The 22,368-nt window shown below is 41.7% G+C and overlaps 1 protein-coding gene and 1 long non-coding RNA gene across 3 annotated transcripts; one reads left to right on the forward strand and one right to left on the reverse strand.

The window, feature by feature from the left end:
* Positions 1 to 2,287: 2,287 nt before the first annotated feature.
* LOC118244430 (serine/arginine-rich splicing factor 5-like) lies at positions 2,288 to 18,058 on the reverse strand. Of its 2 annotated transcripts, none has more exons than XM_035539421.2 (8): positions 17,893 to 18,058; positions 16,008 to 16,146; positions 12,411 to 12,481; positions 11,735 to 11,821; positions 9,371 to 9,443; positions 5,574 to 5,647; positions 4,768 to 4,878; positions 2,288 to 3,811 (listed from the first exon to the last, which is right to left on the reverse strand). In XM_035539421.2, the coding sequence occupies exons 2-8, from the start codon at positions 16,131 to 16,133 to the stop codon at positions 3,514 to 3,516; spliced, it is 840 nt and encodes a 279-aa protein (XP_035395314.1). In that variant the 5' UTR covers positions 16,134 to 16,146; positions 17,893 to 18,058; the 3' UTR covers positions 2,288 to 3,513. The 2 variants fall into 2 exon arrangements, with proteins under 2 accessions (XP_035395314.1, XP_035395316.1); XM_035539423.2 differs by lacking the exon at positions 17,893 to 18,058 and adding an exon at positions 17,340 to 17,672.
* Positions 15,356 to 19,301, forward strand: LOC118244431 (uncharacterized). The gene is made up of 3 exons (XR_004777537.1): positions 15,356 to 15,408; positions 15,936 to 15,996; positions 19,246 to 19,301. It is a non-coding gene; the product is annotated as an uncharacterized LOC118244431 (long non-coding RNA).
* The last annotated feature ends 3,067 nt before the right edge of the window (positions 19,302 to 22,368 follow it).

The raw sequence follows: 22,368 nt of genomic DNA on the forward strand, positions 1-22,368 counted from the left end.
TCACAAACTACTTGGATACCCTTGGTTGAAGAGTCATGTGTTAAATTTACAAAAATGTAACAAATAATAAAGAAATGCGATACACGTCACAGAAAAAATCTCTTATTTTTGGGGATAATAGGATACTTATGCTTGTGAGAGAACCAGAAGGATCACGGGGGAGTTACACCCCAGGTCACAATTCCACTTCCTCCCGCCATGTATCAGATTCAGAGAGAACTGGTAAAAGCAATACTTCAGGAGACCTGAAGTATCCACTCTGTGATAGAATCGAGATTGCTTATGGAGGATCAGATGAGCATCAGAGCTGGCACAAGACAACGGGCAGGAGCAGGGACAGCAGTTCCTCTTCCCAGCAGTGAGCAGCTAGATCATCTTCGCCATATTGTTCAACTGCACCCCCAAGGCATAGGTGGAACCCTTACAACTAAAATAAATTTAACATTTGCACTGTCTTATGTCACCTCCATTTACTGAGGAGAAATTTACAAAAACTGCTCTTCAAGGCCCAGGCTAGGAGGATAAAGGCAGGAGTAATGACAGGTTTACTTGTTCTCATGTAAAGTGTCAGATGTTAGAACATACTGCCTGTAAAAGCTGTGACTTCAGTACATTAAAGGAGTTTATTTATGGTTATTTTAAAGCTGGGCTTTCATTCCTGTGCCCTGTAGTGTTGGAACTAAGGCACCTGGTAAATAATTTGTTCCAATGCAAATCTAAAAGTGTTCTATTTTAAAAATAAACTGGCTTCTGAAATACAATAGTTCAGCCAAGTCTCATACTATACCGTGTTCCCTGATGAGTCTGCCAAGTTTATTTCTTCTAATCAAGATGCCTACCTGAATCACAGACACTACTCACAGAAACACAGGTAGTGTTTCTTTAGACCTTTTGCTCTTCTGCAGAGTACCAAATACTTTTAAGCGAAGCAAACAAGTACACACATTCCCAAATCTGTTTATCGTAAGATCACATGCATAAGGAAACTTCTAAATTTGAACTACTGTCATCAGTAATAAAGGTCTTGTTTCCTTCTAACGTGTATCTTTACAGTCTTTGACACTAAAGCTGCCACCTCTCAAAATTGAAACTCCCTCTGTCCTTTTTTACTTCACTGCTTCTTTCTACTCTAGTCCATCTTTCCTCTCAGGACTTTTCTATACTTGCTGGCCTCAGGCTATTTTATTCAGGCTGTGGAACTTTTTTTTTTTAAAATTTCTCCACCAATTCAGATGCCCTAAAACTAAAAATTCCGGATTGGGTTTGCTTCTCCAAGTTGAGGTCTGATATGACCAATTTACAGTGGCACGATGAGTCATCCTTCATCAAAGTTATTAAGTGTACAAAACTGTAGCTCATTTTACACGTCAAGTAATGTCTAAACTTTAAACACAACTGAAAAACGGAAAAACGTAGCTTGCATTTCTGCAACTACCTACCTTTCTTTCCCCACCTGTGTTTGCCACTTCTGAGTAAATCAAGAGAAAATTATGCAAGGGGAATAACATTGTTACTATTCACTTTTGATTCTTTATTGTACATTCACAAGCTCTGTATTTACACTATTTGCAAGGTAAGCATGTTGTAGCCAGGAGCACTCAAGGTCTCCAGTACTGCACTTGCCAATCTCAAAGGTTCTAGGCAAGAAGTGGACATTTTGGAAGGTTTTTGGTAACATCACAAATTTACCAAAGCAAGCAACTTAGCAAAATTGAGCAAATCCCAGCTTTCCCAATGTAGTCACTTCTAGCAAGATTCCTTTGCAAAGTGATTCCTATTTGTTCCTTCTGTTTTGCTGAAGTAAAAATTCAGGTAACATCAAGCCAAGCATGCAAACATGATTAGCAGAAACTTCCTCTAGTAATGGTGTCTGTCTTGGTGCTTTAGATTAACAGAAGTAGTGTAGGCAATGTAAGAGTTCCTGGAACTGTATTTCAAATGTTCCAAATGGTTTTACTTACATGAAAATTCCTGTATTGACATTTGGCTGTTGGTTCTTCTGTCAAACTGGGGACAAGAAGGTCAGTAACACAAATAGTTCTGCAAGGACAGCAGAGAGACTATTATTTGTGATCAGGTCTCTGAAACACCGATGGCCACGACAGGAAAATCCTATCCAGTCATCCTTTTAGACAGGATCTGATTACTTACATCACAACTGGTTTCTAGTTTACATTTTGCTTGCTTTCACAAGGGTACACCTTCAAGTAAGTTTCCTTGCGATCGTGTTTGCAAGACTGTATGAAGTGAACAACACCACGTAACACTAGTACACAACACTGCAAGGTAAGCCAGAAAAAGGTTTTATTTTTATTAGGATTGGTACATTTAAACACATGTAAGACTGAGTTTAATTTACATGTATTTTTCCAAAAATGTTTCCCTTCTTTAACAATCCAGAAGTTAAAAAAATCTTATTCCAAATTATAAGAACAAACAGTATTTGCAGTGGAAATTTCTATTAATCAAAACTGTGCATTCAGGAGATTTAAAGAAATTATCCTCTTTACCCTTTAACATGATTAACTTTTCTTGTTACAACTGACTACACTTTTCCTGGGAATTTTTGCTGCTGTCCTTTACTAAAACAACCTTCCTTTCCGTCAAGACTATTTCTAGTCATACACACAATATTCAGTATCATACATCTGGGTATGAAAGCTATGCCACTTTTATAAACATTAAAAACATGGACATGCATATTGACATTTCTGTGCAGTTTTATGGAGTCACCTGTCAAATAAGGCCTCTACATACAATAACACATACTAGTGAATTACTGGAAAATTAGTATAATGGATTCCCAATAATCCTGACATCTGAATGGTATGACTCATTTTAACAGGAAAATCCAGCATTCCTTACTGGTTAACATTGTATTCTTTCACTAACCAAATGAACAATATTCAACTGGCCAACATGTATTCCTGAAAGTCTGTTGCAAATTAAGCTTATTATCAAGGTCATTTAAAGCTGGAACTTAAACAGCCTGTTAAGCCAAGCAATGGGGGAAAAAAGTGAACTCTAAACTAAATTCAGCTGGTCCATTCATACTCACACAGAAAAGTAGCCACAGAACTTTAAGGAATAAAATCTATACTTCTCGTTCTCGGACTTAATACCAAGGACAAAAGATAACGTAGTATTTTGGAAGTCAAAGGCCTTGAAGGTGGAGGGGAATTTGGGGGCAGGAGAGGGAGAAAGCAGCGTATTGTCTCATCCCATTACCTCAGCATTATGTGTACATATTATATCTATGATAGAAATGTTTACTAATAGCAGGAAAAAAATAACAAAAAAAGACTTCCCACTCCAGACTTCACTGAAAGGAGAAAGCCGACAGCCCCTCCTCACAGAGATGGCCTATTTGATGACAGGCACTTTGGCAATGTAAAAGGAGGTTACCCTTTCATCATGTTAACTCTTCCCCTCCCAGTTCTCATGTGTAATTCATCTCAAGTCTTCAAGAAACTTGAATCAAATTAAACGTATTAATACATCTCTAAGAGCAGGTTAACTACGGCTATGAGCAGAGCTCGACCTAGAACGAGATTTTCTTTTAGAAGAAGAGGGAGACGGGGAAGAAGCTAGCAAGCTGGAGCGGTGGCTCTTCTGGGAATAGCTCTTTTTAGGTGTACGGCTGCGAGAGCGAGACCGGGATCGGGACCGGGATCGCGAGCGAGACCTGGACCTAGACCTGGATCTGGACCTTGATCTTGACCTAGACCTGGACCGGCTGTATGATCTGGAAGATCCGGTAGACTTGGATTTGCTGCGAGATCTTGAGTAACTCCTTGATCGAGATCTGCTTCTAAAGAAACACAATTAAAAGCTGTAGTCCCATTTCCTACTTTATGTAACTGCTTTGTGTACACAGCGCTTCCAGCTGAACATCTGAACGCACTAAGCACAGCATTCAGTTATTTGAGAGAGCTGCTCTTTCTGTTAGTTCTATCAAATAACATCTTAGGCCAAGGATACCAGGAACTGCTAGCCTTAACATTCTCTGCTAGTTTGACAAAATAAGAACCACCTAAGAAAAGGAAAAGGCCTTTCCCATTTTCTGCCTCCTTCCTCTCCTTCCTCCCAATCTCTGAGAGCAAACAATTTTTAGCCATTTCTCAAGAAAAGCACAAAAATGAAAATTCATACCTGTAGTCTTCAGTCTCTCTAGAAACGCCCATGCGAATTAGTTAGGGTTTTTTCAAGATGCTAAAAATGGCTCTGGCACATACCACCACTACACTTCAAGACTCAAGAGTTTAACACAGTCTCTAGTTATACAACCCTTTTTCATGGAAAGAAATAGATTTATTTTTAAGAGACTTAATGAGAGAGCTGCAGCTAACCTGCTTTTATGACTAAGTGGCAGAACTGCTTTGGGAAGAATGCGAGGAAGCTAATCTTTTTTTATTCTCATGAAAAAGTTGGCTTTCACAATAATCTGAGAGGCATTTCACAGGGCTGTGAAATGCACGGTTTCCCAATAAATTAAAAGGAATTTAATATCAAAATTCATAGCTTATAATCCTTTTAAATATAAATTGTTGTTTTATTTTAAAAATTTCTCCTTAACTCTCATCCTAACGCATTCTATTCACTCTATTTTTAGCAAGTCAGATCTTACCTAACCTGTTTATACTGCTAGAAAGTGCTTCTTTGCTGTGATATTTAGCTTGGGACCAAAGAATTAGATAATCAAATTTTGGCGTTAATACTACCCAAATCCACACCCTCAGCAGAATTTTATCAAGTCAGCTGACATACCTATGCCTTCTGTGATCTTCAATCAGTTTAATTCTGCGTCCATTCAGCTCAGTGCCATCCAATTTTTCCAGCGCACTCTTCATATCACTGTAAGATGCAAATTCCACAACCCTATACACCATCAGGAAAGACAAAAAAAATTTAGAAACTGAGAAAGCAAGGAGAACAAGTTCAAACCTTTTAAAATCTGTTGATTCGCAGCTTGATGTTTTATCATCTCAAAGCTAATTTCTAACTTGATGGCAGGAAAATATGACCCTAACAGGCCTAGCCATACATAGACCTTTCACATCTTCTTAAACATTACTGAAGCTTTCATCTGCAATGAGGTGATAAAAATCCAGGAAGCTACACAAACCTGCACCAACTGGGGAAATGGTAACAGTGAATAAATAATCCCTTCTTTGGTTTTTCACCTCTTTTCCTTGGTTATGTTCATTTCTCATGACTTTGCCTGCTGAACCAGTGCAAAGTAGCTACAGACAGGCGATATTTTGGCCTCAGAAATCAGAATTAGATCATAAATGGCTATACATAAATAACTCCTAAGTTAAAGAAAACAACTGTTGACTTTCCTCCCTTCTGTTTTGACGTTGCTTTCATTGTGGAGGACAGACAAGAGTTCAATACCCCTTCTGAACTCCTGCTTACTGACAGGTTTATTTATTATTTTAAATTTGAGAAATTTCAGCCAAGCTAAGCCAGACCATATAGCTACGTTTCATTTATTTTTATATTACAGGAATAATAATCTCGCCTTAATGGTTTTCATTATCACACAGATTTATATACAAACATGAACTTACCCTTCATTCCTGTTGTTTCTGTGTGCATCCACATAGGTGACCTCCCCTGCCTTTCTCATGACATCTTTCAAGTCCTGCAGTAAAAGTCAACATTTTAGCCTTAAACACAACACAAAAAAGTCAGCTAGCAGTAGACAACATCCCCCTAGAACTCTCTCCACTAAAACTGCATAATGCTTTTTTTTCCCCCTCTATATATACCTACAATTTAGAAAAATCAGTTTCTGAAACTCAGTCTATCTAATAGCAGCTACATATAGAAAGAACCCCTCACTTACGACACTGAATAAAATAATGCTTTGCAAATGACCCTGCATCACAAAATAGCTGTTATGGAAACAGTACAAAACTTAAAATACCAACATATGCATTGATATCAGAACTACATCAGATGAAAAGCAACATAGTATTAAATGCAAATTTTAATACTATGAGGATTAATGTCCCAGGTAACTGACAATCCAGTATACTTAGACAAATTCATTCTATACGCTCTCTTCCCCAACTTCACAACAAAATTAAAGGCAAATAGGTTTAATTAGCATATAATAAATAATTTTATAAGAGCATTTTTTCTTAGATTTCAACTAATTATTCTGTCACACTACAGCGTCATGTCAATAGACATCCTTGCGTTTAACTTAATAGAGGCTAAACACACACACACTATGAAACTACTTGCCCCACAGTAGCATAAAGTACAAGAAAAACAATGTGAAAGGTCACTAAACAACTGAATATTTGCAGAAGTTAAACCACTACTTTTTACCAAACCGTATCTGGTATTTTATAGTCCCAGACTACTTACCGCAGCACGCCACAAGTGGCAGATGATATAAGAAGGTACCTTAAGCAAAGAGTTGCTTGTCCAATACCTAGCTGGCCAAGAGGAACTCTCTTACATGAGAAAGGCAGTGATGGCTCATAGCAATTTGCTTCACCGAGGTACCAGAGGCCCTGAAAGCACTGGACATAGTCTCCAGAAGTGGCTAAAGAACCCGAGGATGATCTGTGCTAGCCAATCGAGATCAAACCCAGGCAAACCAAGATCTAGATTGCCAAAAAACAGGAGTGTCACAGGAACCAAAAGGAAAATTCAGAACAGGCCAAACCCTAGAATTTCAGCCACTAGAAACCCCCAAATCTTTGGTTCTTTCTCCTCCACACCAGAAAAATGAGGGTTAACCAAATCAAGGTTGTTAGAAGAGGTTCAAAATGCACTTGGTTAGAAATATGCTTAAGGAAGAAAAGACTACAAAACAAAAAGCCAAGAAAAACTTTATAACATTTGCCACTGGATATAAGAAGGCTTAGTTTTATCTACTATCCTAATTAGAATTCTATAGTTTAATTTTAAAAACTGGCACATGCAAACTAGTAGATTATTCCCCTTGTTTCACGTGTGCTTAACACAAAGAAACTTAATTGTAATAGCAAATGAAAAATGGGCTCTGCACCATCATTAGAAGTAGTATTTCAATCTCAGCATGTTTAACCCAATTTAGAAGTTAAGAACAAAATTTTGGCTCTGCTTAAGTCAATGAAAACTTAACCAGACCAGGACTAGTAAATCAAGAGAAAGTTAAAAATATTAAACTACGTCATTATTTTCTAATTTAAAAAATTTTAGTTTTTAAAACTGAGGCCCCCTTGCCAGACAGTACGTTGACTCCTAAAGATTATCATGAAATATAATTCAAAAGAGTAACATCAACATAATTAAGATGCCGACGTTATTATTCAAGAGACTAAGTGTGCAAGATAAGTAGAATTTGGGGAATGTTTTAAAGTTATCTAGTTTGTTTTTTTGTTTGTTAAACCCAAGTCAAATTTTATTCTCTAACTTTACTGTTCTGATTCACCTTAAACAGCACAAGGATACCCTGTTGTCCTTGGCATCAAAAGACAACAAGGTGTAGGACAACTGTAAATAGGCAAAGCACGTATTAAAAGTTAGATCTTCAAGTAACACAGAGCCAGTTTCCCAACTGTTTGGAAATTCACAGACACTGAAGAACTAGTAAGTGGCTGGAAAGCTCTGAACATGCAGAAATGCATTCACTAAAATAAGGAGAATTCTGACAAAATTGTCTACTACTTAGGTATGAAATTATCTATTAACAATATCATCAATGGTTCAAAGAAGCTGATCTGAAAAGAAATATTATAATTTTACTCATTTATCTTTTTAATATCTCAACACAGTAACTCTTAAAGGAGACAGAAGTTCTCAAAGCATGGGGATCTGCACACACCAAAGATGAAAAGATGCACACAAGTTTTAAAGCAAGGTTCCGTATCAGTTGTGGCTGCCAGAAGCTCGAGGATTAGAAAGGAGTAATAATGCCACTATTGTTAATGTATTAGCTATCTGAATCCGTTGTGTAAGTAGCATAGTTAAAAGAAGTTAAAACAGTATCAGTATCAAAGCAGGACAGCTTCAAAACTAAATGAGGCTTGCACATGGATTTTAGCTTCAAGTGACCATCTCTTTAGGCAGGTATCAAGAAGTAAAGTCTCTTATTGTAACTTATTATACATATAAAACAGTCATTAAAACATGTAACTAGAATCCTAAAGATTCATCACCATGAAAACTATATTGGGGGGGGGCTTCAGTCTAAAACAGTAAGACGCGTAAAGCCATTATAAATATTCACAAGTAAAAGAAAGTTTCAGAAATGTTCATTTTTTCCTCCAAGTTATGAATTTAACACTGAACAGCATTGTAAGATTTAATCTCTTTAACACTATATTCTAGCTTACTTCTCTGGTACCTACTGTTGTTTCCAAATACTATTTTTTGTTTGTTTGTTTTTGTTTGTTTTCTAATGATCTCTTCCAATACATAATTGTATAGTATACCCAGAAGTGATTTAGATGAAATCCACTAACTCATTACATCAATTCAGAATTTGTTTTTCTGGTTTTTCGGAAATTAACATAATCACACAATTAGGAACTTTTTGAACCCACCACACAGAAGATGAACAATCCTAGTTCTTCTATTTATCTGCACCCAAGCTCTTATGAGACACATCAGTGGAGCTCCAGGCAAGCAAAACAGCCTCAAGTGGACTTCGCTGCAAGACCAACTCTTTGAATATTCAACAAAAACTAAACGTTCTATACAGACTGTACACTGCACAGAACAAGTGAAGAAACTGATTATGTGTTTATTCTGTTTAAAAGCCAGCTAGAAAATTTGGAAAACATTAGCACGAGGCAAGAAAAAAAAGACAGAAAAGTGGTAAGAAATCTTCAGAAGATGATTTATTTCATCATTAGAAGATGACAGGGTTCTTTTTTAGTATCTACAGTAAGCATGCTTTACACAGCAGCTTTCTTAAGACTTCCTTTATTAACGATGCATTACGACTTCTCAGTCATGCATCACATAAGTATTTTGTAAAATGTAAGGAAAGACCATACATTTCAATCAAACCAAATGCATGCTTATTGTATTACAAAAGGATGACATGGTTTGAATAGATGTCATTCTTCAGTAATTTAGAAACAATCTAGAGTTGTTTCATGTTTTATCAGTTGGTAAACACAAGTAAGCAAGAATCAGTTCCCAACTACAAAATCTATTTACAGAACTATTTGCACAGCTGTGAAACCAAAGACTTCTTTAACTGTTTGAATGCTAATTGTTAGCAATCACTGACTTTTTTGCCTATTTTTTATTTGCATCAAATATTTATGATGGCTTTAATACAAAATTAGGTTGAGAGCAGTTTACCTACAGGGCAGAAAAATGAAGTGTAAAAAAAAAAGAAAAGATGGTAACTCACCTGCCAGCTGATACGGGACGAAAGGTTTTCAACTATGATCCTGTGTTCAGTACGAACAGGAGGTCCATACCGGCTAGAAGAGTTCAGAGGGGAAAAAAAAATATCTCCAGTGTAAGGAATTTAGCACGTAAGAAATCTAATGTTTTCTGTAGTTTGCTGCAAGATTTGAGTCAAGTATTTTCCTTATTGCTGGACTGCAGATTTGATTCTCCCTAGTCAAAAACATACCTAAGAGTCCGCTACAAGAGAACAGCTGTAAAAAGGGGAATAAAGAGGATTTTGATGATGAACATTATGCCAATGCAGTCAATACAGCTGCCATTTTTCTAGATACACTGAAACAAGTGCCTAATAGAATAAAAAAACTTCAAAAATAATTAGTTTAATTTCATCATTTAACAGGCTTGGCTCACACATAGGGGTTTGGAGGATATTCATCTTAAGTGCAATATTTTATTTTTATTTTTTAGTTAGTAGGATAAATTCAGCTTCAACTCAGCAATTTGAGGCATAATTTAATGGCATCTTAATTCATGCTTCTAAATGTCAAATCACTTGTCAGTATTTATACATGACCTATATTCAACGTTCTTGTGGGTAGAAATATTCTTATTTTAGTAAAAAGAGATCTAGATAACTGGTTACCTTGAAATAACCGAGGCAGTTTACAGTTCCTGAATGAAAGTGGATTTTTTTTTTCCCCTTAACCGAAGATTAAAGACCATCTCGAAAATGAAAATATGGCTTAAAAATATTCATACAGAAAAGAACAGTAAGACATCCGGAAAAAATACTGCCCTTGCAGGCTATTTCTGATCCTAATCCTAGCCATTTGAATCCAAAGGGATCTGAGAACTATGGAAAAACATATGCCAGCCTTTTGATAAGTAATGCAGGATTCTAACAATGGCACTACTTCGTATTACTACAAAAAGACTCAAGAATTAAGAACACTGACCTCAGAGTAAATTATTCTTATCTTCTCCTCCCACAAAAACATAACCCTAAATTGTGCGTATTGATTTGTACACTGAAGCATAGGCAATTTCATTTCAGTGCATACCTCCAAGTGTCCCAATTTTTTTCAGAACATCCAGATCTTCAGAGCATTTAAACAGAGGTCCCAGAGTCCCAAAACTGGCAGGCTGAGTCTCATTTTTCCATTATTGCAAACCGAAGTCTCTTCCTGTCTGGCATCGGCAGTCTGACGTCATGAACATGACTACAACGTCAGACGCCCACGACCTCCAATCACACTTCCTACTTTAAAAGTCCACTTTTAGCCTGGACCTCGGATCAATTATACCGCATCAAGGTTACTGCCGCTAAAGAAAAAATAATCTAATTAGCATACTTGCATATGCAAATTAGATGCTCCAGACACTGGTTCGTAACTGGCTGCAATTCTGTCTTTGAAAGAAATGCAGAGGTTTACGTCAGTTAAATCTTCCTCTTTCTTCCGACTGCTACTCTGTGTAGGCCACAGCTACAGATGTTTTTACAGAGTGAATTATTTCGAGCATAGATAGGTAGACATAAAGTACAGAGATCTAAATGTGCTTATTTGGTGGAATATATGCAAAGCTGCAGAACTTCACAAAATTCACTGCAACGTGGCGCAAGATTCACCACTGGCTCAATTCACTGAAAGTGAACACGGCCACGAATACTGTAGGTCCACTACAGGTATTCCACATGAGCTATATCCTGCTTTTCAGATTTCGTTGTTGAACAGAGGCTCTCCTTCAGAAGGCACCTGTTCAGTCAGCAAAGCTGGTATTTAAATGCTTCTGCACGTGCTAGCATCTTGTCCCCTAGCCCTGCTTCTGAAATACAGTTCCTTTTGCGCACTGTGACGAAGTCAGCGTTTTGATAACCATACAGCTGGAAACGTGACAGCTTGGTTAGATAGTAAATACCTTGGAGAACTATTATTCCACAACACTTCTACTTAGCTTGTAAGCTCAGTTTAATGACAGAAACCTCAGCAGAGAAGCTCTGGCATTTTCCTTGATTTAGCGTTAAGAACAGCCAACCCGACTGCAGCGTTAATCCTTCACATCACTTACACAACAGTAGGAAGCGAGACCAATGCAGTGCCTACAACAAGGAGGGGGAGCATTTCAAAAGGTGTTTGTGAATCTCTGCGAGCCAGTTAAACTGCTTTAAAGACCACATTCTCCTCAGCCAAAAGAGGTAAATAACAGTAATGGATCTCCAAGGTTTGAGAACGTAAAACCTCTGCCGTGAAGCTCCGCAAGGAAAACAGAGCTGGATCCCTAGCTCCACGCACGGGAAGAAAGCAATAGTATAGTACGGTTCTTCAGTCACTCTGCTTGAGGAAACAGAGTCCAGACCACCTACCTAGATCCGCTCGTCGACTGGTAATAACTGAACCGTTGCGGGAATCTGCCCCTTCCTCTTCGGGCTCGAGCATGCTCAATTGTAACCCTTATGCAACAAAACAAGCGAACAAAAAAAGTAAGTATTTGAGAGCGATTGAAATCTTTCGCAACTGGAACCACATGTGCACAAACAAGAAGCATCTTGCCCTTACAAGCAATACTTCATAATACAGTCACTGGCATTTCTTAAAGAGGCAGAACAATGGTACTCTCCTGCCTCACTCATCTCCCTCAAGACTTTCATGAAAATTGTCATGGGTCTGTAATTGGTTTAGCAAATGTAATTGAAACAGAGCCCAAAATTAATCACAGAGTGAAAAAGATACCAAAAGGAGTAACAGCAACCTAATAACCTAAAACCAATTTCCACAATCTAAACGAAAACGACTGTAACATGCAATCACTACCGACCATCTTGTCGCAAACTGAAGGGCAACACCCCAAATGAGGAAAGGTTATCATCAACTTATTTTCTGAAGTCAACATATCCAAATAAATCTCTTCAGATGAAGTTACGGAAGGTGTAACACATCACAGAGCCATGACAAACAGGTGTCAGCACAAGCTAACGTGCCACATCTAGATGCAAAACACTCTTGCTTTAAGGTCATTAAAGGAAAATGTATCCAGCTTACCTTTCATCACACAACTCTTTACCATTTAGTTCATAAATTGCATCATCAGCATCCCTGTGGTCTTCGAATTCCTATAAAAGAAATGGGAATATAGAATTATTTTCCCTCATAGAATATTCAAATGCTAGAAAACACGCTTTCTTTATAAATTTTCAAATTCTGCAGCAAGTAGCAGACAGAACTTTGAACAAGGGAGTGGACTCCTGGCACATTAATGACTGAAAAGCCAGGACCATTCCTTCTACCTGCACTCTGCACACTCCTTTTGCCTCCCTTGGCTATTTCAGTATAATTATTTGGGGAATCTACATAAAATAAATTAAATTACTTGGATTATTACAGAAATATCTAAAATATCTTTTGGAGGAGGGGTGGGAGGATCATTGCAAGGTATACAGTTTAAAACACAGCCCTACATGCAGGGAAATCCTATGTAACAGCTTGATCTGATCCAACTGCAGTCAAAAGCAGGAGAGCAGCACGCTTCCAAAACCCTCCTAAGAATTCAATTTTTACTGAATTGGCAAAGAAACAGCAAGACAGAAAAAAAAACTTCCGATTTTTTTCTGAGCTAATTCAGCTCACTACTCTGGAAAAAAGGTGCCTGTGTAAGACGAGCAAGAAAGATAAGCCCCTCTTTAGCACTGGCAACCTGTGGGTCCGGATCAGCTGTGATGTGCAATTCCATACACTGTTGCAATGGAATCTGCTGCTTCACTTTTGGCAGCAATGCTGCTTTAGTCAGCTTGAGTAGACCCTGCCCACTATCCAGCCCACTGGTTCTTGGCAAAGCTGTTTGTACAGCTCTGCAGGAAACTAGGTCAAGAAACCTATCCAGATGAAAAACAGCACACTTGCTGCAGGAGGTGGGGTGAAAAAGACAGTGTTATTTTTCAAATAGATCAGCTTCCCAGGTAGGCTTATCATGTGGCTGAACAAGTGCGGTAACACCAAGTGAAGGCAAGGGGAGAAAAGGAAGAAAGCAAGCGTTGAGAGCAGGCAGTTGGATAGGGAACGCTTAAACCAACAGCATTCTGGGGAAAACAAAAACGTGGAAATGCAGCTTGAGAGCAATGAACAGAAAGAGCTTCAAGTGGAAGAAAGTGTTTTTATAACTGTAAACAGCTTTTCAGAAGCAAAACTGGCTTATGCTTTCCGCCCCATCCCGCACCGAAATCTGCTTCACTACCAAACATCACGCAACCCTGCACAATGACGCAGAAATGATCTGGGAAAACTTATTTAGACCCATCATTAACAACACTAAGGTGTGTAGTTAGCACCTACAACTCCCACTGATTCCAGCTGGTTTCTAAGACGCTGAATGGCTGCAAGTCCATCTAGCTTCACATACTAGCTCTTATGTTTGAAGAGATTCTGTATTGAAATCTACAGAATTTAAGTGAAAATAATTAGTTTCAAAGATCAAGCAATGATTCAGATCAAGCAGACTAAACTGCGCTTTTTTCTTTTACAACAATGTTAAACCAGAATCACTTTGGTTTTTAAAAGGTTTTATACAGATTTTAAATAACTGAAAACAAAGAGGGACTGACAGCCAGCCACGAGTGGAATACCTCAAGGGCTATTACTATTCAATGTTTTTATAAATGACCCGGATGGCAGGACTGAATGCACCCTCACCAATTTTGTGGATGACACCAAACTAGGAGGAGAAATAGACACACTAGAAGAAACAAAAAAATTAAAAACACCATGCAGAGAGCACATGATAGGCTGAATGATTACTCCAACAAAAACTACAAGTTTTAACACAGATAAATGTAAAGTCCTGCACACGGGACACAGTAATTCCAGGAAGCAGTACAGGCTGGGGTCTGAGTGGCTGGAGTGGAGCTCTGCTGAAAAGTACATGGGAATCCTCATGGAGAGCATGCCAGCTTTACATCAGCAGTATGGCCTTGCAGCAACGAAAGCAAACCATGTCCTGGGCTGCACCTGTAGGAATACACCCAGCAGGCCAAGAGTCAGGATTATTCCACCCTGCTTGGTATCTGCTAGGCCACACATGGAACACTCTGTCCACTTTTGGTCTCTCCAGCTCAAGACACACATTGGAAACCTGGAGCAGGACCAGCAGGGGGTGACCAAAGCTGATCAGAAGGTTGGAGAACTTAATAGATGATGAAAGGTTGAGAGAGTCGTGTTTGTTCAGCCTGGTGAAGAGAAGGCTCAAAGGGGATCTAGTCAGGGTCCTCCAAAACCTAAAACGCAGTTACAGAAATGATGGAAGTATGTTCCTCACGTGGGTGCACGGTGACAGGAGAAAAGGCAAAGGACACAAGCTACCTAGGCAACATTTCATTCAGAAAGAAGAAAAAAACTTCATAATGGGAACAACTAAATGTTTTTGACAGAGTTATGGGACAATTATTGAAGCTTATTTGTAAACTTTGAAAGGCAAATGCCACTACCTAGGAACTGGAGAAGGGAGGAAGGAAGGTTGGCTGACTCACGTACAGAAGCTCAACAGAAGCTTTCCTGAATGAGTCAACAGCCCTGCCCAAGAAGAGAAGAGAAATGCTCAGGGAAAGGCAATTGAGAAGTAGCACCAACTGGAAACGATGGACTAAATAAACTCCTGCTCAACTGCAGACCAGCCATTTACCTCCAGACTTCAAGAGGGAGGTATTTACCTACTGGCGGCAGTCAACAAGAAGTAGCTCGCGCTGCAACCAGGAACTGGCACGTGTAGGAGTTAAGAAGTAATATTCATATGAAACTTAAGCAGGCAAAGCATGTTTTTTTTTTTTCTTCTTTTCCCATAGCTTCACACAAGCAGGACCACGGCAGAACAAATGGCATGTAAGCCCACTGCTGTGTAAGGGCAGTATAAACCCTTCCAGTTGGAATTTGGTGCTGCAGAATGGCCAGTTCTCGGGAGATAACAGCAAAGAAACGGCCTGATCCTCAGTCAGCCTGGGAAGCCGCAAAGAACTGGGTAACAGTTTAGGAACCCGGAGGTCAAAAAGCAGCGGTAGGAAACTAAGATCCAATGAACTGTGTTTTGTTTACTAGCCTGAGAAAAACATATGCATTATGAACAAAGGATGATGGTGAATATGCCTAACTTTAGCTGCACGACAGTTTAAGCTGTGCTGTTTAAATCCAACAGCAAGCACCTATTACACCTGTTGTCTTAGCCAATTACTTTGTTTTACGCCAGGACATAATTTAGAAATATGACCAAGCAGACTAGGAGTGAGAGAGAAACTATAAAAACGTTTCTCTAGGTCAAGATTTGGTTGAGTTTTATAGTGTCTTAACAGGCTATTTATACTGTCTGCAGAACGAAGGGTTAAAATCTAAATGCCAAGGAAGACAACAATCAGGTTCAGGATGCATTTAACGTAGTTAGAATATTAACAAGGTTTTGAGCAAGACCTTGCAGAAAACAAGGAAAAAGCTTAATGAGTGAAAGAAAACTAATCACATCATCTGTAAAGCAATCCGAAATGTACGTTAATATTTTCCATTTCCTAATGGAACTATTATTATCTCCAGCATTTGCCCTTCCTTGACTTCGGGCTACCGAGACTAGTAACTCCAAGCAAGACAAAATAAGGTACTACTTACCACAAATCCAAATCCATTTTTTAGATGTATTTCTCGTATGCGTCCGTATCCTTTGAAGAATTTTTCCACATCCCGTTCCCGAGCACGTGAGCTTAAGTGACCAACAAAGACACGGCAGCCACTCATCTTAAGTCTGATGCTAAGAAAGGAAACACCATTGCTTATCAAATTGACTAATATAAAAGAGGGTGATTAAGATCACTTTTACATCTCAGAAAACTTGGTTAATTGGAATTTGTTTTTATTGTCCTCAAGGTATACGTGTTAAAAACCTGACTCTTGTCTATAGCCAGAAAAGTGAGAAATTCCTGTCTTACTTTTAGCAGAACCTATAGAGAACTCCCACCTTTGTTCTTTTTAGTCATGTAATTTAAAGACTCCTGCTATCTCAAATAATGGTTTTGTTAGTTGCTACACTAGCCAGGTTTTTGTGCCACAGAGCACAAAAAGAAACCCCACTCCATAAGCTCTAAGATGAATTTAAGAAGCTAACAATAGTTAAAAATGTTAATCATTAGAATAACAACATAAAACAATCTCAAACGCTTGCTTTTGCCTGAAGAGACTAATCCAATAACTGTTATATTAGAATCCAAAAGACAAACTGTATTAATCAAATTATTTTGGTTTGCACTAATCGTAAAATTCTGTTTTTTAATGAAAAAACAGTTATGAAAAGACAGTTTGATGTCACGAGATTTCAACAAGGGCAAAAACAAAGGCCATTCCGGATATTCAGATTTTTAAAACTATTGATTGATTCAGGATACATAATTTTGGATATTTTATGGAAGCCCCATTGTTTACCTTGACTATGTCACTCTTTCAGTGGAAAAGCACCCCACATTCATAACCCCAGAGGTGACAACGTGCTTCCTTTTTATTTTAATATTGGCTTATTGATCTGAGCATTTAGTTTAAAAAAAGATTATTTGTGTGCTATTTAGTTGTAAGTTCACGTAATTTAGAAAATTTTATGTTCCTGTGACTAAAAAACGTTAATTATTTGGCTCACTCGGTAAGCTTGCTGTCACACAAAACACAAAGAATCCGAGCCCTGGGGAACAGCAATTCAACATGGCCTTGTGTGAGGACCGCAGGCTGCAAAGCACATCGAGTGTTCTTCCTACACACTGGGCTGGCACTGGAAAGGCACTCTGGATGCAGCATTTTGGATCAGTGTGATTCACCTTCCGTGTTAATGCCCGTTAGGTTTCTATTGAGTAGCTTGTTCGCTTGGCTTGCTGTGCCATCGGAGAAGGGGCAGAATGTGGAAAGATGGGAGATATAGGGCTTCTCGCGGGGAGGGGAGGGCAGTGGGACGGCACTCACTTAGATTACTCTGAATTATCACGGAACCACGGCCCGAGATGCCCGCTACCGATGCGAAAAGGCCGCATTCCCTCCGCAAGGCCTACGCGGCCCTTTGTAGCCATCCCCTTTGCAGCCACCCCCTCCTTGGGGCTCCCGCTGGCGTTCTCACGCCCGTGCGTAGGCCCAGCCCCGAGGGCTGCCAGCGGGTCCCACCGCCCCCCCTGCAGCCTGCCGCGGGCCCGGCCGGCCGGCCTTACATAACCGCGCGTTAACGCACGGCGAGGCCCGGCCGCAGCCCTCGTTTCGGGCGCTGCCCGAGCGGCACCGCGGGGCTGGGGAAGGGGACGGGCCCCGCCGCCTGGCACAAAGCGGCCTCAGGCGGGGCAGGCCGCGGGGCTCCCGCCGTGCAGGGCCGGGCCGGGCCGGCCCCTCGCGGCCCCGCCATGCCGGGAGCCGCCCTCGGCCGCTGCCTCCATTACCGCGGCGCCCCGCGGCGGGCCCGGCCCGGCCCCGCAAAGCCGCCCGGAGCCCGCTCGCCGCCCTCGGCGCCCGCCCCGCCGCCGCCGCTCACCGTGGCTCGGGCGCTGCGTGCTGCGGGAAGGCGCTCTCGGCGGCGGCGGCGGCGGCGATGGCTGCCTCGTTCCCGGAGAGACCCACAGCGCCGCGCGGCCCCGGCCGATGCTGCGCAACCGCCAACGCCCGACTCCAACTCCCAGCGTGCCCCGCGGCCGGCCCGCGGCCGCGCCCCGGCTCCCTGCGCCGCCGGGGGGGCAGCGGTGCACGCTGGGAGTTGTAGGCGCGGCGGCACGGTGAGGCCGCCGAGCCGGGACGTGGCAAAAGCGAGCAGGCCGGGCGGGGGGCTCTGCCTGAGGGCTGCTCGCCTCATCCTGCCCGGCCCGAGGCCCGGCTGTTTTGGGCAATCTTTAAAGCGCTGCTCTCTGTCGGGCCCTCTAACTAGTATTCTGTAGGATGGTGATAACCTGCAAATTCAGCCACCACAATACACAAAATCACCCCTGGAGCCCACCTGGTCCGAGCCCTGCTCAGGCAGGGCCACCCAGAGCAGGGTGCCCAGGGGCACGTCCGAGGGACTCCAGCACCTCTCTGTGCCAGTCTTTGACTGCCCTTAAAGCAAACTCTTCTCTCATATTCACATGAAATTTCACGTGTTTTTATTTTCAGTAGAAAAATCTGGCTCCCTCTCCTTCATCCCCTCTCATCAGGTATTTATACACACGCACTGAGCCTTCTCCTCAGGCTGATCAGTCCCAGCTCTCAGCCTTTCCTTATCGGGGAGATGCTCCAAGCCTGTCATCATCTTCATGGCCCCTCTCTTCAGTCTGCCCATGTCTCTTGTACAGGGGAGCCCAGACCTGGACACAGCACCCCAGGTGTGGCCGCACCAGTACTGGGGAGAGGGGAAGGATCGCCTCCCTCTATATTCCACAAATGCTGTCTGATGCAGCCCACCATGCTGCCAAGGTTTGCTGCAAGGCAATTGATGTGAACCCTTTTGGTAAGAAAAAGGTGTAATCTGACAACAAAACTATCTGTTGCTAAAAAAGTGGGTGACTGTACCTGGAACAAGTATGTCTTACAACTTCAACACAATGTTCAGTTGTAAGGCTGGTTTGATTCTTTATTTCTTAAGGCTGTCAAGGACACTCAAAATGGCAGCCCTGTGACTATTCAAATTCTGTGCAGCTTGCGGAGCTGCAATATTACAGGAGTAGCATCAGAGCCTCTGTGGGTCTATGTGCTTGGATTGCTGCATAAGAAGCTCAGAAGCACGAAAAAGCTCCTTAGGTGGCAGTCTTGGAATGGTATGAGAGTAATAAGGATTTGAGTTACTGGCAATAATGAAGATAAGTCATGCCGGAAGCCCAATTAAAGCATTTTTTGGTTTTATCCTGCATCACTGCAGTCTCTGGGATCATGTCAGCAGGGAAGAATGTGGCTGTGTGTCTGGAACGAAGCTCTGACTGCTCCGGCAGTGCCTGGGCTGGGCTGGACTCCTGCCTTGCCTTTCTTGGTTGCGGACACTCTGCACAGGCAGTAGAAGGCATGAAATTCATCATCTGAAGAAGCTGCAGTGTTGCTTCTAGCATGTGGGTAGTGTTTCTGGATGTTATCATGTGCAAAAACAACTCTCACAGTAGAGCTGCATGTCAGTTTCCTAGTTATTTTGGTGGCGCAAGAAGATTGGTCTCCGAAGCCTATTTGAAAGCCCATTGGGAACTATTAGTGTCCTGACTGCACACCTACAAATGAAAACAAACACTCAGCTGGAATCAGCATGCTTAAAAACATAATCTGCTTATTGCTATCTTTTTCTTGCTTCCCTGAAGAAGGCGTTTTATTTTCTCCATGGCAGAAAGCAGGATGGTGTGGTTCAGTGCCACAGATGAAAGATCTGCTCTATTCAACTAAGAAGCAGCAGGAGAGAAATTCTTCATTAAAGTGATGGTGGCAGTGTTTGAATGTACCTAATAATAAAGAAGTCATAGAATGCTTTCTTAATTTTGCAGTTTAAAAGATGTTCTTGGGTTTAGGCAAATCTGCACAACCAAAGCCACAGGGTTCATACAAAAAGCAACAATAGCAATTAGGGAACTAGGGGGAATGGTCTGGGAAATGGTTTGAGATACTTGGAGGATGACTGTGGCACTTGGACTGGAATGCAACAGAGCTGGGTTCAGTTCCCTGCTCACCACTGACTTCCCCAAGGACCGCAGGCAAACAGCTTCTGGATGGGGACACAACTGAGTTGTCTTCACCACAGCTCCCACCTCAGAGGTGCCAGCAGCCCCAATGGGCTCCAAGACCTCGAGTCAGGTCCCTGCAGAGGACACAGGAGCAGGTGGGCACCTGGTGACTGAAAATACCTGCGTGCTGAGTGAGGAGCTTCTGGGAAGCGGTAGTGAGACATGTAGGTCTTTACGTCCCTGCACATACACCCCGCCTGTAGCTGTGAAACCAGAGCCTTGTTTCATTGGGATCCACAGGCCAGGGTTTTCTCAGAGGAACCTGCTGGCATCTGTTTCTGTCAAGGACTGACAGGGACTCTTTTCTTGAGACACCAAAAGATGTTTTTAGACCAACAGCTACTTTTTGTAAAATAGCTTATGTTGTTTAAGATCACCATTGCTCTGGAGGCTCAGGCCTGGTGTCTTCCTCGGCGTGGAGGTTCAGGCTCCCTTCCACCACAGAGTGCCCTGACCACAGCGCTGAGCAAGCCGCCTGGTGTGGGAGGCAGGCTCCTCTCACAGGGGCTGTGCCACCATGGGGCAGACAACCCAGGGGGAGCAAGTGTAAGGGCCGACCTCGTGGGCAGAGTGCTGGGGGAGGAGCCCCAGGACCTGGGGCCCGCTCTGAGGCTCTACTCTGTGTTTTACCCTTTGACTCTTTAACACAAAATACCTAAAAAATTCCTCCAGCAGGGACTGAATTGCAGCAGTCCTCCTGCACATTGCCTAAACCACAAGGGTGCAGGGTTGTGCTTTCCATCTTATTATTCTTTATTTCACTGACACACACAGCCAGGCTGGCGAGGTGCTCCCTGGCCCAGCCTGTGGGGTTTCTGGCTTGCTGGGCTGCAGTGCTGGGGGGTGCCAATCCCCTGAGGAGGGATGCAGTGTTGACCTTGTGTTACTCACCTTGCATGGAGATATTTTAGGCAATTAGGCCCTTGTGAAGCAAATGGGTGGCAAACCCACCTAGTGGCTTTGCAAAGAAAGCAGCAAAGAAGGCTTAGGTAGGTACAGGAGGAGCGAAAGGGCTAGTGAAAGGCCTAGAGAAATACCTCCAGGTTTGGGCAGCAACTGAGTGGAAACTGGATTGCAGTTTTAAATACAGACTTCTCATTTCTTCCTTCTAGTGAGATCTGGCCCTGTTCCCCCATGTGCTTTTTTCATCTGCACAATGGAAATAACACTATTTTTCTTTCCCACAGCAGTGGTGAGAGGTCATGTTTTTTTCTTTCAGATAGTAGGAGGGTAGGGCTCATTGAGGCATTGCTATGGCTTGAGGTCCTGATGGACATTTACCTCAAATGATATCTTGCATGATGCTCACTAGGTTGTCAACTACCCACAGATAGTGAGAAGGTGTAAACAAAATTGCTAAGAACAGAGAAGACAATAGTGCTGTTTCTACCAACGTGTTTTCATGCAGGTGTCTCCCAGAATTATATGTCTGAGGACAAAACTGAGGAACTACTTCCTGACTATGTTATGTGGTATCCAAAGAAATGGGAGGAATCCATTTCAGTATTTTGGTGGTGAGATAGATGCATAATCTATAGTAGCTGTAAATCCTCAGAATATAGAAAAGATTAGTTTTATTCTAGCATTTTGAGTGGGTTTACGTTGTTGAGATTCCAGTCTGCCTAAACTAGCCACATAGGACATCCTTCCCTGTACAGGAGACAAGTCATCCAAGTCCATCTCTTACAATGGCTGACTTCTCTAGTGTCGCGCTGAGCGTGTTTCCTCAGTGCGTGCTGGGGCATGCTCTGATTACCTGTTTGTCTCAGGGTATGCCCTATACTTTGCTAATCCAGGTTTATTGTGCTAAGACTTTCCCAGCAGCTTATGGCTAATGCCATGATTTTAAGGGTTTATGTAGTAGCAACTCTTGTGGTAGCCAGAGTCACCTAGGCAATTTGATTAATTCAACAGGATTAAGTTTTCTTAGTATTTGGCTACCACATGAAAAAAAATAAGAAAAAAAATGTGTTCTACCCAGAGATCTGTTGTGCAAGTAATACAGTACAAATAATTTTCTAGTTACGGTCTGAAAATCATACCTGTATTCTGGTTTCTTAAGGAAGCCATTTCAGTTTGAACTGTTCCTTCTCCCAGCCATTACAAACAGTCACCACCTCCTTATTCCTTGCCCTCTCTGTTATTTTACTGATAAAACCAGCCAGTCTGATTCAGCTGTATGGATCTGCTGTGGATGTATGAATACTTCTTTGAAACTAAGTTCATTCAAGGTTGCAGAGCAGTTTCCTTTCATTGTCTTCTGAGACTCCTGGCTCTGCTCC

The sequence above is a fragment of the Cygnus atratus genome, chromosome 5 (genome assembly GCF_013377495.2).
Source record: "Cygnus atratus isolate AKBS03 ecotype Queensland, Australia chromosome 5, CAtr_DNAZoo_HiC_assembly, whole genome shotgun sequence".
NCBI lineage: Eukaryota > Metazoa > Chordata > Aves > Anseriformes > Anatidae > Cygnus > Cygnus atratus.

Excerpts from the sequence above, each read along its gene's own strand:
- LOC118244430 (XM_035539421.2), bottom strand. The coding sequence starts at position 16,133 with ATGAGTGGCTGCCGTGTCTTTGTTGGTCACTTAAGCTCACGTGCTCGG. Across the intron at positions 9,444-11,734 it reads CAGTCGACGAGCGGATCTAG|CCGGTATGGACCTCCTGTTC; the intron begins GTAGGTGGTCTG and ends GAACTCTTCTAG. Across the intron at positions 5,648-9,370 it reads CGTCCCGTATCAGCTGGCAG|GACTTGAAAGATGTCATGAG; the intron begins GTGAGTTACCAT and ends CTTTTACTGCAG.